Source organism: Ursus americanus, chromosome 17 (genome assembly GCF_024610735.1).
Source record: "Ursus americanus isolate L20-20 chromosome 17, mUrsAme1.1.p, whole genome shotgun sequence".
Taxonomy (NCBI): Eukaryota; Metazoa; Chordata; class Mammalia; order Carnivora; family Ursidae; genus Ursus; species Ursus americanus.
The window spans coordinates 51,722,227-51,741,845 of record NC_142143.1 but is presented as its reverse complement, the minus strand read 5'-3'; the positions used below and the strand labels follow the sequence as shown (position 1 = coordinate 51,741,845).

The 19,619-nt window shown below is 36.8% G+C and overlaps 1 protein-coding gene across 3 annotated transcripts in view; it reads right to left on the bottom strand.

Annotated features, from left to right (window-relative positions):
- TAFA2 (TAFA chemokine like family member 2) overlaps window positions 1–19,619 on the bottom strand; it is a 356,451-nt gene that overhangs the window by 132,436 nt on the left and 204,396 nt on the right. For all 3 annotated transcript variants that reach the window (XM_087869006.1, XM_087869007.1, XM_045789699.2), the window contains one exon: window positions 8,962–9,068. In XM_087869006.1, coding sequence (XP_087725132.1) covers window positions 8,962–9,067 — 106 coding nt within the window. In that variant the 5' untranslated portion in view covers window position 9,068. The remainder of the gene's footprint in view (window positions 1–8,961; window positions 9,069–19,619) is intronic.

The window sequence follows — 19,619 nt, the reverse complement described above, 5'->3', positions numbered from 1 at the left end:
AAATGGGGGGAAAAAATAAAGTCAGATATGTGGTTACCATATGAGTCATAAATTTTCTATCTTAGAAATATATCCTGGGGAAATTCTGTACATGTAAACCAAAATACGTGTACAATAATGTCCAGAGCACCACTGGCAAAAACAACCAATAACTTGAAAGACCCAAATGTCTGTCAACAGTAAAAGAAATAAACAGATCACAATATATTCATATAGTGGAATCCTATGTCACAGCATTGATGAATCTCTAGAAAAAATCTTCAGGGTAAGCAGCAAATCACACTAAAAAAAAAAAAATTGCCCATAACAGGATTTCATTTTTACAAAACTAAAACCCACATAAGATTATATTCTATTGTTCAGGGGTAGAAAGTCAGGAAAAGAGAATGGGATGTTTGTGGGAGGAGGGGTTGTAATCAGGGTGAGGCATGAGAGGTGGTGAGGGACTGACATTCTATTTCTTGTCCTGGTTGGTAGTTGCCCAGTTGTTTGCTTTATAATTATTCTTTCATGTGTATATATATGTTTATGCACTATTGTATAAATATGAGATCTCTTAAAAGAGAGAAGAAATATCAGGATTTAGAAGGGTCAACTCCAGGAAAACAACAATTCTATCTGCATGGTTTAAAAGAGAATCACCAACTCAGGGCAGCTCAGTCTCTCACACATCTAAGCTCAGGTCAATACATGTGTGAATACATAAATGAATGAACATCAAGCTCTAGGACATTTTAATATGTTCATAAATTAAATCAGATGAAAATACACCCTAACACCATCTAGTAATTACTACGTGGAAAAATTATGGGTGTCCCTATTTGTCTTCTTGATTTCTCTGTCACCAAAATTTCTCAAATAAACATGTATTACTCTGACAATTAAATAAAAATAATTAAATGTGTAGTTAAAAGTCCAGAATAAGGTCAGTTTATGTTCTGGCCATTTTTCTTTCTCTGGAAACATTAATCCAATTGTTTTCACAAACAAGATCTTTACAGCACCATGAACTTTATCGAAGTTTATAGTTTTTAGAGAATAGGTCTTTTATCTTCTTTGTTAAGTTTATTCCAAGGTATTTTATTCTTTTTGATGCAGTTGTAAATGGAAATGTTTTCTTAATTTCTCTTCCTGCTACTTCATTATTAGTGTGTAAAAACTCTACCAATTACTGGGTATTAATTTTATATCCTGAAACTTTACTGAATTTATTTATTACTTCTAATAGTTTTTTGGTGGCATCTTTAGGGTTTTCTGTATGTAATATTATGTCATCTGCAAACAGAGACAGCTTAACCACTACCTTATCAATCTGGGTACCTCTTATTTCTTTTTCTTATCTGATTGCTGTGACTAGGACTTCCAGTACTGTGTCGAATAAAAGTGGTGAGAAGTGGACATCCTTGCCTTGTTCTTAGGAAAAAATTTATCAGTTTTCACCATTGAGTATGATGCTGGTTGAGAGTTTTTCATTTGGCCTTTATTATGTTGAGGTATATTCCCTTTAAACCCACTTTGTTGAGAGTTTTTATCATGAATGGATGTTGAATTATAAATCAGGGTTCTTAACTTTGGTGTACATAATCAGGTGCAAAGCAGCCCAAGAGAATCTAGTAATATCACAGCTAAATTGGATCAATTTTAACTGTAACTAAACCAGCATTCTGAATATGGCCCCAGTGAGCTACCCCAGCCACCTCGCCAATGTCACTGAGCACCACCAACCTCCTCCATTTTTTCCCTACAGACACAGCAATCTTCTAGCTCCAGAGCATTCTGTTCCTTCATGTCTCAGCACCTTGCACATGCTGTTCCTCCTGCCTGGATGTCCGATCCTCTGCCTATTTAATTCCCACTCCCCATTCAAAGCTCAGCTCAAGTATCTCTTCTCTAGAAAAGACTTCCCTGACCACCCTCCACCCATTTTACAGTTTAGAATACTCTTATCCTGAAAAATGTTTAAGAATACTTTCATAATATTTTAATTAAATATTTGATTATCAGATTTTTTCCCTGACTATACTGTAAGCTTCATAGTACATGGAGCATGTCTATTTTGTTCACTTTTATTTTTATCCAAGTATGGTTGAAACACATGTTACATTAGTTTCGGGTGTACAACACAGTGATTTGATAAGTTTATACATTACGCTGTGCTCCCCACAAGTGTAGCTACCATCTGTCATCATGTAATGCTATTACAATACCATGGGCTATATTCCCTATGCTGTACCATATCTCCAGAACTTGATCTAAAACTCAACCCTCAAAATAGATTAGCAATCTCAATACAGATTAACAGACCCTCAATATAGATTTTGTTTACTGGGTAGTTGGTTGGATAAATGAATAAACAATCAAACCAACAAAAAAATTTTTTTGGCGAAAAAAAAAAAAGTTAAATGACTGCTCTAACATCCAGGATTTGAACTAAAATCATCTGAATTTTTCTTTTCCTTAGAAAAAATTCCACATAACCAAAAGTCCCAAATCAGATGAGTAATGACAATGAGGATACTATATACTCAATCTTAGCTAATGAATTTTTATTTCCTTTTTTGTATATAACTCACCCGTGTGTGTTTCTTTTACACTAAATACAGATCCTTTACCAACCCAAATATCCAGTGATGACTCATTTTCTTTAAATTTGGTTTGGACATGATGGGTACAGGAAGAAAAGGCAAGAAAACATATTAGCCTTCTAAGATTAATGACTATATTTTTCTATTACGAACTTGGAGTCCTAAACTGAAATGTTTCCTCTCTGATCCCTAATATCTGAAGCTGGACCTAATGTAATTGCTTCCAAGGGGGAAATACAGCTTAGGCTTTCTGACTGGCTGTCACAATGCTCTGAGTTAATCACCACCCCCTCCCAAAATGCCCAGCTCAGTACAATCATGAGAATTCTGGACCGAATCTCTGTGGCAGTCTGAGCAATATACTTATTTATCTGTGTGTGAGGGACTTGTAGTTCCCAAAGTTCAGAATATTTTATTAAGCTGGTGACATTTTCTGATTTTTAGATATCTCATTTTTCAAATCCAAATGCTCTGGATTTCTAGTGTTTCTACATTGTGTTCAGAAAACAGAGTAACACAATTCTCCATTTGGTTGCTCTTGAGAGCACAATGCTACAACACTGATATCTTCGAGAGTTATTTATTCCATTCTTTTATCTTCTGCATTTACTTGTTTTGTAATGACCTGATCTCCTACCACTGTCTCTCTTACATACTCTACTCTATGAATATCATCCTTCTTGCTATACCTCACTGTCTCCAGGCATGCTCCTACTCGAAAGCATTCATACTTACTGCTGCTTTGCCTGGAACATCTTTCCCCTAGATATTTCTGTGGCTGGCTCTGTTGGAAACTTTTTTCCTTACCCAAAGGCCTTATTTAAAATTACAATCCCTCTTGAACACTTCTTATACCTCTTTCTTCTTTTATTTTTTTTTGTAGCATTTATACAATAAAACTATTTTATTTTTCTTTTTATTATCTGTTTTCCTACCTCTAGGACAAAAACTCCATAAAGACAAAGATTTTGCCTCTTTTATGTACTGCTATATTCTCAGGCCTTATTGCAGGTACTTGCAAATTATTGAGTAAAACAAAATTTCCATCAGAATTACCCAATCTTAATATCCCTATGAAAACTACCAAGATATTCTGGGAATCTAGGGGTACTGGTTCCCAGAAAGGGCTTGCTTTTACCAGGGGAAACAATAAGAGTCCTGCCAAACATAAAGCCACAGCTGCTGCCTGGTCAACCCCAAAGACCAGCAAGAAAGAAAGGAGTTAATACTGATGTGGTAAATGACGCTGATAACCCTAAGGAAGAGGGTAGCTGCTGTGTATGGGAGGGGGCAGTGCAGAGAAGAGTATGTTGGGCTCTCAGATGATTCACTGGGCCAATTTTTGGCATCCCCATATGCAGTTATAACTATAAATTTTTAAGTACAGTCATAGCATTAAGAACATGATAATCCAGGGCTCAGAACCCTCAGGTATGAGGTCTGTGTAAAACATCAAGCAAGCCTCCCAGATGAGCAGAAGTGCTGGCTGAAGGAAAGGGAAATCTAAAATGGCTATGGGAGTGGGCAGACCATGAGTATCAATAATGACCTTGGTACCAACTGCATTAACAAGTCAGGGGGTGGGGTGGGTGGGGAGGCATTATTCTTCCTCAAGTACACTTTCTTGGAAGTTGCAACCAATTGTGACGAATTTGATAAACTTTGCCTGAATGAAGTGAACTTATCTAAGCAGCAAGTGGATCTGAGGGCTTTGAGAAATGGATAGTGGAATATAGATGTTGATACATTACCAAGATTCTTTTTTCATCAGCTATGCACCTTTCCTCCATTTGCTGTGAATGTTAGCTGATTACAGTTCATAGCTCTTCCCATCATTAAAGGTTTACCCTCTGCAAAAGAGGAGCCACTTCCCCAGGAAGCCTATTCCCTCCCACTGGGAATAGACCAACAGCCAAGGACTAGTGGACACAAGGGTAGAAGAGGCTGTTGATCTTATCTCAAGAAGAGGCCAACTCTATGGAGCAATTCATGTTTCAGAGCCCCTCCATAGGATCTGACCGGGCTGTTCTCCAGCTGAGACTCTATTTGTGCTTAGTTTTTATTTCCTGCTCTATCTTGCTGCCCTCGCTCTCCCCCTGAGAGCACTCTTTCCATAAATCACATAAACAAGAATTCCTGACTTGCCTCTGCTTTTAAAGAAACTTGCCTAAGACATATGATAATATGCAAATCATCTGAAAGAATGCATCCTAAGCATAGGCCTTAAAAATTCTCACAAATATGATTCCAATGAATTATTAGCTCACAATTTTTTTTTAAATCACAAAACTTTAAAATACATATCATGAGTGAGACTCACCAGGAAGAAAACATAAAAATTTCATAAAATAGAATCATCAAATATAAAATATATATATTATATGAAACATGTATTATATATACAAAATGTACATATAATATGTAACATAACAATTTTAATATATGATATATAATTATATGTTTTAAATATTTATATATTATATATGACATATATACAATATGTATATTATATAAAATGTTTTGTGCTATGTATTATATATAATTATATATGTTTTAAATATTTATATATTATACATGATATATATACAATATGTATATTATATAAAATGTTTTCTGTATATATTATATATTGCATATACAACATATACAAAATATACATAATACATATTAAATAGTAATTATATATAATATTTGAGGACCTATATAATATATACAAAACATATATATCACAAATGTATAAAAAGATGAAATACAAACGAGAGCAAAAATATATCAGTATCAAAAGCCAATTCACAAAAAAAAAATTGTGAATAGATTATAATAGATGAAATTAAAATTCAATATATGGATAAAAGGGCAGATTAGACCGAAGAGAACACAGAACTAGTGTGGTAGGAAGATGTAAAAAAAAAAACTCAGAATTCACTGAGAGACTTGAAGGTAGAAAATATACAGGTTGAAACACACAGAGGACACTGTGAGAAAGCTTACATCCACATAACCAGAGCTCTAGATAGTAAAGATAAAGGGGTAGAAGAAATATTTGATGAAATAATGCCTGAAATTTTTTCAAAGTTCATGAAAGACACCAATCCATAGATTCAGGAAGTCAACTAAACCACAAATAGTATAAAAAGAAATTCACTGCTAGCTATATATCATGGTTGTACGGAGCAAGACGGCCTAAATTTGAATCCTGCCTCCTCATTACTAACTAGCCAATCAAGGACAAATTATTTAACCTTTCTTTGCTAGAGTTTCTGATCTGTAAAGCAGGTTTAATGATAGTACATACTTCAGAGATCGTTATGAAGATTAAATGAGCTGGTATCTGTAAACCTCTTAGAATAGTGCCTTTGAATTTTTAATATTCAGCTTTATTACCTTGAATGCTTATACAAGGTGCTCTGAATCAGACATTTCTTATGATTATCTCATAATAAATAAGTACATCGGCCTGCTTTGCCCTACACCTTACTCATGATGAAAGCCAGGTCATATGTTCTATCTAAGTAGCTGAAAACTCTACGGGTGAGTAACAGAGTAGAATGGGTTTGTTTGCTGGTTTTTCCCCTCTTGCATACAGGAGGGATAGTCATCTCCTCCCAACCTGAAAGGAAAAAAAGTATTTTGCTGCTTTGAGATAGGTTAGAAAGGATCCTAGGTTCTCACTCTAATCTTTCGAGATGTAAATACATCTTTCTAAGGGCCAAATAAACCCCAGCTGTCTCCAAAATCGGAGTCTCACACCTAGCAAGGTGGTGCTGCAATCTTTCTGGCACTTGAGAGCTTAACCTGGGGACCTAATCCAAGCCGTAACATTTAGCTCACTTGAGGAGATAAGAGGAGTTTTATTATCCTTTGCAATCAAAGCAATTAACTACACAAATGACTAGAGGTACAAAAAGTCTCCGGAGGCTAGGGCTTTTTGGAGCACTGAGAACATATCCCAGGATGTTTCACACCCCCGCAAATACCTGGCAGACACTGAATTTAAGTGCTTGTTATATAAATAAAAATAAACACAATTGATGAAATCATAAAGATAAGAGCAAAAAGTAATGATATACAAGAAGAGACATAAGTGAGAGGATCAACAAATGCAAAAGCTGGTTCTTAGAAAACTAAGAAAATTGACCGATTCTGGTGAGACTAATCAAGGAAAGTGGTCAGACACACTGAGCACCAGTCACCCAGAAAGAGGGGAGATATCTACACATACAGCAGGATTACAAATATGTAAGAAAATACCTCAAACTACTTTATTGGTACTACCACTTTGGAAAACCATTTGGCGTTATCTGGTAAGACTGAAGCTAGGCATGCCCTGAGACTGAGCGATTTTGCTCCTGGAGGAATGTGTTCTCAACGAACTCTTGCACACGTGCACCAGGAGGAAAGTGCAAGAATATTTATAGAAGCATCATTCATAATGGCAGGAACATAGAATACCAAGTGTTCACGTACAAGAATATAAATATATTAACTGTAGTGACTTCATACAATAAAATGTGGAGTAACAGTAAAAATGAATAAACCATAGCTACATGCCATCAACCCTACTGAACGCCACGAGTACTTGTCGGGCAAAGCAGCAAATTACAGAAAAATACAGTATAATACTATTATGAACATTCAATAACAGTCAAAATTAAGGAATATGCCACTTGGGGATATATAAATACATAGTGAAATTAGAAATAAATGCCAAAGAATTATAATCACAAAATTTAAGAGTAGTGATTGTCTGGGGAAAGAGACAAAGGAATGAAATCAGAGGGGCAGACATGCCCAGTTTCCAGAGTATTAAAATGTTACATTTCTAAATTGGGTGGTGAGTACGAACCGCATATTCATTTTATGACATGACTTCCATATACATTATACTTATTATTTTAAAGGTAAAATAGTTTAAACAAAAGGGGCATTTTGCATGGATCGTATCACTTGGCTTTGGAGCTGAGAAAGTATCTTTACCATGAACCCCTTGCTTCACCAGAGTGACACCCACCATTCCTATAAAGCGCCTCACTTCTCTCAGTTCTTTTATAGGCTGGGAAAGGGCACTGGGGTGACCACCCATCAGAGAGGGATGCTATGTCTTCTCTTGTTAAGTCCAAGTAATTTGCAAGTCTTATTAAAAGGTGAGTATTTAACAGTACTCTGTCCTTAGATTTGGTCCACTGTTGCCAATTTGGAGGCATGGGAAATAATGTCCTCCTTGACATCTTTTTATTTTTCTACTAATAACAATTATCAAAGAAGATTTGTGGATCAGTATGCTGTATTAAAGAAAAGAAGAACATTCTAAAATAGACCTATGATATAATTAATATTATATGTATACACAGGCAAACACACACTGCAGGGTGAAAACAGGATTATGAAATATGAAGGGCCTCTTCTTAAAACTCTGTTATTTTGAAAGATGTCTCTTTTTGGTTTTAAACACAGGGGGAAAAAATTTTGCCTCAGAGGTATCACTCCTTCACACCACTCTTCCCTCTCCCTGGTGTTAATGTTCCATGTAATGCTAATTAAATGCACATGTGTAACTAATTTAAGTGTTACAAAATTCAAGGCACTCTGAACTCCCTCTTGCCCCAAAAAATAAAATTTAAAAGTTGCTCATCTCTAGACTTTATAGAGGACTGAAAATTGAATTGTAAAACCCTATTTCACAGAAAAATCTAAATTGACTATTCAGGTTATGAATACTAGGTTATGGTAGGAATAGCTCAGAAATAGCCCCATTTCAATTCATTTGGAAAAGGTAGTTATTCATTATACTGAGTCTTCGGCTCAGGAAAGAGAACAGAAAGGGCTGTACTGTCAGGCTTAACACATATGTATAAAACTAATATTCTCACTCTGTTCTGAATTGAGCCTGCTGAATATCACATTAGGGATAGAGTCCAAAAGGTGGTCAAAGAGGTACTCTGGCATGAAGAAATACGATCCACAAAAAGCATGAAGGGGAAATTTACATAGGTACATATTATTAAGACACAGATCATTAAAGATGCCTTCATTCCCAGGATGACTGCAATTTGAAACTCATGTTTATTACATGTCAACCAAACATTTTAGCATCAATATCTTAAAAATGGAAGTGACGGGGAAAGGCAGAGTCACAGTTCCATACTCTTTGAACACTATTTGCAGAAATGGCGGTAATCCTGGAAACAATCATGCTTCCCCCATCAAATCCGAATTAAGGATAACTCTCTCTGCATTTTTACTTACAGAGAATTACCACGGGGGAACCCATACCTAGTAAAACTAACAGACCAGTGAAGATAGAACATGATAGTCTGTGTTAAAGAGGTCACTTTCCATGGAGAGCTGAGCGGAAAAAAAAAACAGAAGAGCTTACCTTTATGATGGTTTGCACTGGATACAACTTTCCCCCACAAGGTTACGATAAATATTATTATTAGCAGCTTTCCTTTTGTTGCTTTCTGTAAGTATCTCTTACTCATCCTGGAAATAAAATAAAAAAAAATAAAAATCCTAAGTATATGAAATCACTGCTTTTCCATTTTAATTGTGATACATTTAGAGCTTTCATGACACCCGAACACCTGAAAATGGCATTTACTGTATTTGAAATGCTGTTCACTGTATAAATTCCGAAGAGGAAAAAACAGAAGTATTCCAAACAAAGTGCCTTGATACTATGCAAGAGATAAGAGAGGCCCTACCTCAGTCAGTCTTCATTCACTTAACAATAGCCTAAATCAACTGGGAAACATTACCATTTTTCTCCATATAAATATAGATTTAACTTATTCACAAAATCCAAGGCACAGTTGTTTGAATAATCTTTAAATAAGTGACTTATCTTACTCTTTTTTTCTAGAAGATTCCTTCTTCAATGCCAAGTCAAACGGTCAGAGTAAACAGTTTAGATAAAATGTGTTAAATGAATTCCTGTCCAGAATAAACTTATTTCAAATCTATTATTCCTAATGTGCTTTAAAAAAAAAAAAAGCCACGTGGAACAAATGCTTCTTACAATGCCACTAGTAGAGACACACAGATGTTTTAATATTGTCGCAATCCTCTGTTCTGTACTGTATCAGAAGTAGGAGAAAAATGGAAAAACAGAATGAAAAATAGCAGGTGAACATTTTCAAGTTGAATACGCAACTTGAAAAATACAGGAAAGCAAAGCAATGTTCTAATATAATAATAGCTACCTATAATAAATAAACTAATTAATTAAATTCTGGGTTTGAATTTTTACTCTAATTCTAAATTCTTTATATATTAGCTGCTACATTGCTAAGTGGTCAGTGAAACTAATATAAAATATAATTCATCGGTATCTATTTATGAGGTTCATAAAATACATGTGCATCACTTCGTGCCTTCTCAGACTCCAATCCTACGCTGCCCTCCACCGTTGTTTGACCTAGAGATCCTTGCCTTGGTTCTAGGGCGGGTTCAGGAGGTCACTTTCGGACCTAGTCTGATTCCTCTTCCTCTTGAATTCTCTAAATTGCCTTTCTCCTCACACTGTTATGTCCAAAATTCCATCTCTAAAAATATGATTCAGGGGTAGCAATGATGGCTGTAATTTGTATAATTCTGAAGAGGAGTCTTTCATACGGATAAATGCATTAAAATGAATTACATATTTTAGCATAGATATATGCAAACTTTCCTTGGCCTGGAGAAGCTGTGTGCACCAGTTCAGATGTCGAGGAGGCATTGTTGCATGATAAGAACATGACTAACTCCTGAGTCTGACTGTTTGGATATGAGTCCAGGCTCCACTGACGTCTGGATCTCCTACTTCAGTTTCTTCTACTCTAATGGATAATGCATGTGAAATGCCTGATCTATTGGTTGGCATGTGTGAGGGCTCAATGACTATGAGATCAGAGAACATTCCAGTCGTTTGGATGTTCCTTTGGTCCTTGAGGAGCATGAGAGGTCAGTCCCATTCATGATACGGTTGAAGGGAGTTTCAGTCACACCAACAGCAACCAAGTCTTCCATGGACTTTAGTCTTATTACATGTCAAGATAATGTACAAAGGGGTAAGTGTTTGACCTTTTCGATTAGACTATTTGGTTTAAAATCTAGTTTCCTGCCTACTGAATATATTACTTTGGACAAATTACTTCATAACTTACAGTATTTTTGTTGTCACCAAAATGAAGTTAATAATAAATATCTACACCTGATAGTGTTGTCAGTATGAAGACTGAGATAGTCCATTTAAAGAGTTTAACACTATGCACAGAAGATGACAAGCACTCAATAAATGTTAACCATTACCACAATCATTACTTGGTTAGTCCAGCATTTCCCTTGGAGCATTCTGTGAGTCATCAATTCCACAACATGTTAATACGGTATTAGTGGACAACATGGGGTGGGGGAACAAATATATTTGTGTAACTCTAGCTTCCACAGACATAACCAGATCCTCTTCTAACAAGAGGTATATTTGAGTGTACAGATTTTCCAGACACCTTTCTCCACCAAGTAACACAGATGATACTAGTGTTCTTGGGAAGCCTCTGAGGGCTTTGTATTCTCTCTCAGAAAACCAAATACCCATTTTACATCACCCGTTATGTAGCCTTTGTTAACTCTCAGCACTTTTACTACTAGTTTTGTTCTGAGATTCTACTTTCTCTAACATTTTTTTAGCCATCTTGCCCCCCCCACATTCGATCCCTTATTGTACTCCGTATCATGTAGCAGAGTGAACAGTTTAGCAAAACTCATCTGACAAGAAGAGCTGTTTAGCATAATTCTTGATAATAGCTTTGCCATAGCAAATGGCCTCTGCTACAAGGTCAATGACCCATTGTATTTTCCATAGCACTGTGCACCCACCAAATGGGATGACAGAACTGACAGCTGGTCAAACTGATAACTAGACATCTGGAAATGGAAACACCCACAAAGTCACCAGGCTGTCAGACTAAGAAAGGAAGGGGAATACAGTTCAACATGTGGAAATGTGTAAAGACCCCTGCCTTTCTCCCTCTCAGCCCTCCCCCAACCCCTCCAGTCAATTACCATCTTCTGTCAGCACTACTTCCTGAATATCTCTTAAACATACAAACTTATTTTCATCCCTATTGCAATACTGCAGTTCAGACCACCAAAATTTCTCATGGGCCACATCCTCTTAGCTGGACTTCTTACAGCCAATATAGTCAGCCTCTGGAACTGAAGACAATGTCTGCGTCTGCCTTTTTTCATGAATACATTTGTAGTATTGAGTACTCAGTAAGTGCCTAATACTGTTGACTGAATGGGATACAGTGCAGCCAAATATGTAACTATGGTCATGAGACACGCTTTATATGATTAAAATCTTCACAAGACTCCCCTCCATATTAAGAAAAGACCCTTAACCCTCAGCAAGATATATGAAAAAAAAAAAAAACCCTGAATCAAAGTTAAACATTTTTGAGACTATCTCAAATCTTATTTTCTGCCTTTCCTCCCCATCTCCCTCTCCACACATACTCATAGTTAATATTTTAACTTCAATACATTTCCTCAATGTCCTCCAGCTAAATTTCATTTCCACGTCACTTGAAACATATCAGCCATCCACTCCATCCCCCAGTTCACTCTCATTAATGCTAACTTCTGTTCACTGTTTAGGGTTCAGGTTAGAAGTCCTTCAAACTGGATCAGGACCAGTTTGAGCACCCTTCTTTATGCACGCCAGCCACTTGCCACACTACTATGATTTCCATTTACTTATCTCCATTCCTCACGGTCATCGAAGATTCCTGAAGAGGGACTGTGCTCCACACATTTGTGAATATCTAGGGCCTGACCCAAGGGGCAGGTAAGTAGCTGGAAAAGGATTCTTTGCTAATTGCTGGTGGTACCTTAGAGCCAAATATGTTGTGTAGTTGTCAACATAAGGAGGAAGCAAGTATGTTTCATTTCTTTAGGATAAAATTAGGAAAGGACAAACAAAAAGAAGAGTGTAGAGATAGGTAGAGTAGGGGGAGACCAGAAAGGGCACACCAGGAAAGAAGAAAAAGGGAGGAATCCAATCTGGAATATGTTTTATTCTGATTTTTAAATGACCATAAAGTTCGAGCAAACTGAAGTGTAATGGAGTGAAGGAGGGCTTTCAACAAAGGCACATTATCAAAAAGAAGAAAAACTCGATGGTCCATTTCTTCTTGACCTTCCAAGAGAGCACAGAGGAGGGGGCATTATTCACTTCTCATTCGGTGTGTAACCACCAGATTCCAGTTTAAACATGTCTACCACAGTCCAGGGCCAAACGCACTATCGGAATTGTCCCATTCATCTGTAAAAATGCCAAAATGTAGGTGACTTTTTTAACAGCAAAACCTGAGGGAAGAAGAAACAGGAAACTGAAGGATAAATACACACAGCGGACGAAACCTTGAAATTGCTCCTCAAGCGGCCGCAGCTTGCAAACAGGATAATTGAGCAACGGTAACCTTGGCGGTGAAGGGTGTTGAAAAGTTGTCAAAGTAGAAGACTGACCATTAAACCTTGAGACTTTCTCCCCTTCCTTTCTTTTGTATGACATGTTTCAGTTACATTCTCTGAGATTTAGTCTTTTGAATGATGGTGAAACCCGCCTCCCCACCCATGTGAAAAGTACATTTAATTGTAAATTAGCAAGAACTGAAAAACTATTATGCTAGTAGATAAATCATTTCCCCATAAAAACAGAAAGTAAGTTTAGCTCATCTAAAGAGGAGAAGATGGGAGGAAAGGAGGGTGATGGGGGGAAGCCTTATATACAAAGGAGCTAAAAGCTGGGACCTAGAATCCAAGCACCCCTGAGGAACGTCGTTGAGGGTAAAACACTGACGTGGAAATAAAGGCCACATAAGACAATATATATAAAAGTCTTTTTAAGACTCTTTACGTTGATCTAATATTTATACCAACCCAGTGTTGGCATGGGTTTTAAGAGCGCAATCTAGTATGAGAATTTACCCTTGTGGTGGAATGCTGCAATTGATAACACAATTTTCTCCTCACAGGGACCAGAATGATGTTATAAAATTTAAATCAGATTCTATTACTCTACCCAACTCCTTGCTTTAAATCCCAGAATTTACTTACCTATTGAAACAAGAGTAAAATCTAAATTTCTTACTGGAAAGAAAGCCCAACATCGTCTCCCCCCTTGGCCTCTCTGACCTCACCTCACATTCCTGTTCCCTTCCTTCCCTACACTGCAGCCACACTGGCCTTCGCTCTGTCCCTTTGTGGGGGGAGGTCATCGAGAGGACATGACTGGTCATTGACTCATGAGCTGGATACAAGCAGTCAGAGGCTCCTTGCCCCCGCCCCCCACCCCTGCCCCCGCCCCCGTCCTTGGAATGTTCATTTATATGTACGATGTATATGCTGGAAGCTGTTTCAAGGACATACTCCAGAGAGCGTAAGGTGTTCTTGAGACCATCTGGAATGGTATAGGTGATGGAACACTAATGAGGATTCTCTATATACTTTTAAGAGCCTGGTGGGTGGGTGTAGAGATCTACTCTGCTTGTGGCCACCCAAGACAAGTCTCCTATGCAAGTTTCCCTGTTTGTTAAACCTGCCACCTGCCAGTCTGGAAGGGCCTGTCCCTTTCTTCCCTTTCTCCTTGCCCTCCATGCATAGAGCCAGTCGTAGATTTCACCCAGGCAACTTCTGAGGGTGCAAACCGACACCCTCGTGCCAAGCTTGTTCCACACCTTACACTACCCACTAGCTCTCCCTTAGAGTCTCCTCTTTGCACAGCGAGCTTCTGTTTATGATCGCCTCCACAGGGTGCCTCCTGACCGGCCTGCCTTCCAGAGTCTGGAGAAACCCACCCCAAAGTTTCTCTTGCTCCCACTAGCCTGTAGAATTTGCTCCATTTATTGTAATCTGAAGTTATCTTATTCACTTATTTATACATGTTTAGTGTTTATTTTCTTCTTTTTCCCATTAAAATGTAATTTCCATGAGGGCAGGTCCTATCTATTAATCACTGCTCCAGCACAAAGAAGAGTTGCAACATAAAACATCAATACATATTCAATGAAGGAAGGAGTGTATGGATTTTATAATCAGAGCAAAAGAAATGAATCCTTCTAATGAAGAACTTTCATTACTTCTTGTGAGTTAAACAATTAAATTTCTATTATATTCAGCAGCTAGGAACGCCGATGGCAAAAACAGTGTACATAGTAGTGGAATGAGAGGAGATGAAGAAAGAAGGAGACTGAGTGGGAGACAAGGAAAGGGAAACAGAGACCAAATTGCTCTCTTAAGAAACATGCAGAGAAGAGAAGTAAGATGGAGTGGTAGCCAGAGAGATTTGAACAAGGCAATGGGAAGGAGTGAGAAGAAAGAGAAAAGGTAAAGATACCAAAGTGAGGGTAGAGTATGAAGTAAAGTTTTTGTACACTTTCATGTTCTCCAAGTATAACTTATTATTACAATATTGTTATCAGAGTGTTGGTATTTTTATTTATTATTACTTTTAATTTCCTTATTTTATACAGAAACAAATGTGCCTTCCAAAACTAAATTATTCTTTATTTGCTGATAGATGATTAGAAAAACCTTACTAAATAGGACATCTAAGGCCACAAATTTCACAGCATTGTTGGTTTTATCCAAAAATCATGCCAAACCTGACTAGCACCTTATGACAAATACTATGACTCTATCTATCATATCCAAGTTATTTACTGAAATAGCAAATTATATTTAGGGTGGACAGTAATACCAACATTGAGATTAAAGATTAAAGTATTTTGCATATATGAGAATGTATAGTAACGAATTTAAGAGACAATTGTGTATCTCTATCAATAATCCTACACTATGTGTTATATCATCCAGAAGCTGGGGTGGTTGATTCTAGACATTGTCATTATTCCTATTTACTTTGTTTTCATTTTTCGTCTTACATCCTGCATCATCACAGTATGGTACTTATGCCACGCTTACCAAATACATTTAAATTAAAATCTCCCTGCGGACGCAACTAGAATCTGGACTTCGCATCTTGTAAAGTATGATCACAAGTTTAGTGAGTTGCATTTTCATATGCCAGTCATATGGTGAGCTTCTTTTTCCTTAGTTAACTTCAAAACAAAGATTTTGGAATCTTAATCAGTTTCTCAACTCTTTCTGATTTAAAACAATTGCTTTAAAATTTTCATTTTATTGGATACATCGATGCTTCATGATGAATCTACATTTGGGATTTGATCCACTTAAGTCAACCCTGGAGATTTAGCCAAAAAAAGCTCCAGTGGTTTCCAACTAAGGCTTGCCTGGTAGCAAATACAAGCTTCATTTGAGAACAACAACGGCCTTCTTCCTTCACCCAAATTTTACATTTCCATTCATTTTGCCACAATACTGCAATTTTGGTGGGTATAAAAACCCAGGAATCGGGGCGCCTGGGTGGCACAGCGGTTGGGCGTCTGCCTTCGGCTCAGGGCATGATCCCGGCGTTCTGGGATCGAGCCCCACATCAGGCTCCTCTGCTGGGAGCCTGCTTCTTCCTCTCCCACTCCCCCTGCTTGTGTTCCCTCTCTCGCTGGCTGTCTCTCTCTGTCAAATAAATAGATGGAATCTTGAAAAAAAAAAAAAAAAAAAAAAACCAGGAATCACTTCTGCTTTATGCCTAGCAATGTAAAGCCAAAGTGTTTATTTTTTCCAAATACTTTTGCCAACTATAGGCCATAATGATAGGAAACAGAAATACATTATCATTTAAATAACTAGGTTCCAAGCTCTAATATCTCAAACAGACAAATACCCCAGTCTCAGGTGCTGAATCACCTGAGATTCCTCAGAACACCAGAAAGACACCTGCACTGCTTTGTGTCTGTTACTACAACAGAATTACTTACTCTCCTTTTCTATCTATAAAATGGGAATGTCACTATTTTCTCAAGCAGCAACATTACTGTAATAAACAAGAAATCATGTAAGTTTGAACTTAATAAGAGATATATGATAAATCAGAGGTGTTACTATTTCTTCTACTGTCCTTCCCTCAGAGCATGGGCTTAGAAGTCAACAATGCCTGCCTGAGTGGGATACTGGCTCTACCACACAACTTGATAAATCCACTTATCTGTTAACAACTCTGACTCTCAAAGCCCACATGCAGAAGGCATGGATACTATGTTTTAAGAAATAAAAACAATGTATATAAAGCGTCTTCCACAAACCAGAATAGAGAAGACAGGGAAACTGTAGCTATTATATTATTAATATTTGAGCATAGCTTCCTGGCTAGGAGTGAGTGGAAAATTAAAAAAGTCTTTAAGCAACAAATAAAAGAGCTCATGTGTTTTAATCATAGGTGAGAAGTGAACCTACTTTTAGGAATTTATCCTAAGTCTACTGAATTAAAAGGTGAGAATATTAAGTAGCAGGCTGAAAATGGAGGTAGAGCTAATGAACAGAGTTTTCAGATAGTTCTACAAAATGAATAGTGATATAGGGATAATAGAGAATAGGTATCAAATCTGTAAATACACAGCATTCTTGGATCATTAGGTGTAAGGACAAATACTCCTCAAATGCTTGTAGAGATAAGTAGAGCATAGCATGCTAACTGAAGTTACTAGTATTACTGTATATATTTTTACAGCTTTAAAAATACTGGCTTAAAATATATTGGCTTAATGTATCATTAAATCCTCACAATACCTCTTTGAACTAAGCTCTGCATGCTTTAATATCCCCAGATTACACATTAGAATCTGAAAGAGTAATTCGAAGGCAAGACCTAAGTGGCAATGGAGTCTTGAATCCAGATCTGTCCACTGGCTCAGACCTCATTGAGACAGTGGATGAACAATGCTCCACACTCTTGTAATGGGTCCCAAAAGTACATGGTGCATTTCAGGCAGGTGTGCACTGAAAAAGGCTAAAATGAAGTGCTAGCTCTTGGTAATCTGGAAATTTTTTTTTTTAATTACCTAGGGCCATGATACCAGATAAAGGAAAAACTATTATATCTCATTACTGTGGGCTATAAATAAAATGACCAATCTTTACATGGTACACCTTTTATCATTTATACACACTGCATAGTCTGATGAAAGGTAAGTTAACGCTTCCAGAATTAAGTGTCCAATGTCTACCAGACACCAGTCTATTGAGATTAGACCTAATGGAATTGCTACATCAGGAATGGCAACTTTAGTTACACTTGTCAGATAAAATACAGAATGCCAATTTAAATTAGAATGTATCTTTTTTTTTTACAGGTTGAAATATTAACGATATACAAAAATACTGCACATATTTAATGTATACAATTTGATGCATTTGGACACTATCACCATAATCTAAGTATACACACATCCATCACCCCCCAAATTTTCCTTGTGTCCCTCTGCTGGGGGTGTGTGTGTGTCTGTGTGTCTGTGTTAAGAATATTTAACATGAGATCCACCGTCTTGACAAATAAAGTGCACAACACCGTATCTAACTACATGCACTATGTCGTACGGCAGATCTCTAGAACTTATTTGTCTTCTCTAACTGTAACTTTATAATCACTGAACAACTCCCCCCTTTCCTCCTCCCCCTGTCCCCTGGCAACCAATATTCTACTTTCTGCTTCTATAAATTTGACCATTTTAGATACCTCATATAAATAGAATGTAATTTTTGTCTTTGTGTGACTTATTTGACTTAGAATGCCTTTCAGGCCCATCCATGTTGTTGCAAATGGCAAGATTTCCTTCTTTCCTACAGTTGAATAATATTCCACTGCATGTGTATACCACATTTGCTTTATCCATTCACCGGCCATATTTGTGTAGTTTTCACATTGTGGCTATTGTGAATAGGTCTGTAATGAACATGGGAGTATGGATACCTCTTTTGATCCTGATCTCAATTGTTTTGGATATATTTCCAGAAGTGCCGAATATTTTGGTAGTTCTACTTTTAACTTTTTGAGGGACTTCCGTAATGTTTTCTGTCATGGTTGCATTATTTTACATTCCCACCAACAGTATACAAGGGTTCCAATTTCTCCACATCCTCCCCAACACATTATTATTATTATTATTATTATTATTATTATTATTATTATTATTATTATTTGTTGGTGGTGGTGGTGGTGGTGGTGGTGTTTATAATAGCCATCCTAACATATGGGAGGTGATATCTCACAGTGGTTTTGATTTGCATTTCCCTGATGATGAATGATGTTGAGCACCATTTCATGTATCTATTGGCCATTTGTATGTCTTCTTTGGAAAAATATCTATTGAGATCCTCTACCCATTTTTTAATCTTTTTTTTTTTCTTTTCTGCTAATGGTTGTAGAAGTTCTGTATATATTTTGGAAATTAGCCCCCAATCAGTTTTATCTGAAATTCACATTTCACTGGGTGTCCTATAATGTTAGTTGTCAAAATTGCTGACTCTACCCTAGTTTTCAAATATATTAAGCAAGAAACTAACATTGACTTCTAAGTGGAAACATTCTTGTCTAAAGAAAAAATAAGCTTAGAATTTTAGAGGACAGTAGACACTAAAATAACGAAAATTTATTTGTTTTTTGACTATTTTCTGCATACAGACTCAAGAAGAGATGACTAAAAACTATTTCTTCAATTTGGCTGCAGTTCTGCTAGCCAATTTTGAAGATTCTGAATTGTTTATATGGTTAAAAATATAGCATATTTAGTATAGTATGGCAATTAAGAGCATGTTTAAAGTCAGACATGGATGTCAAGACTTGGCTACCTAGCAGCTGTTAGAGACATGCTGTTTAATTTCACAAAGCCTCTATTTCCTCTTCTATAATATGTGGATAATAATAATAATTCCTCAAAGAGCTGTTGGGAAGGTAAATGGGTTCATTTATGTAAAGCATTAAGCAGATCCTGACACATAGTAAGCAATCTATAAATGTTTGCTATAATATAGTAGTCATTTAAAATTCTTCTTAACTCTTCGTTAAATAAGAAAAACCCAGTTGACTGATCTCCATATCTGGCTGATAAGTACCACAAGGCATGAAGAGGCCAGAAC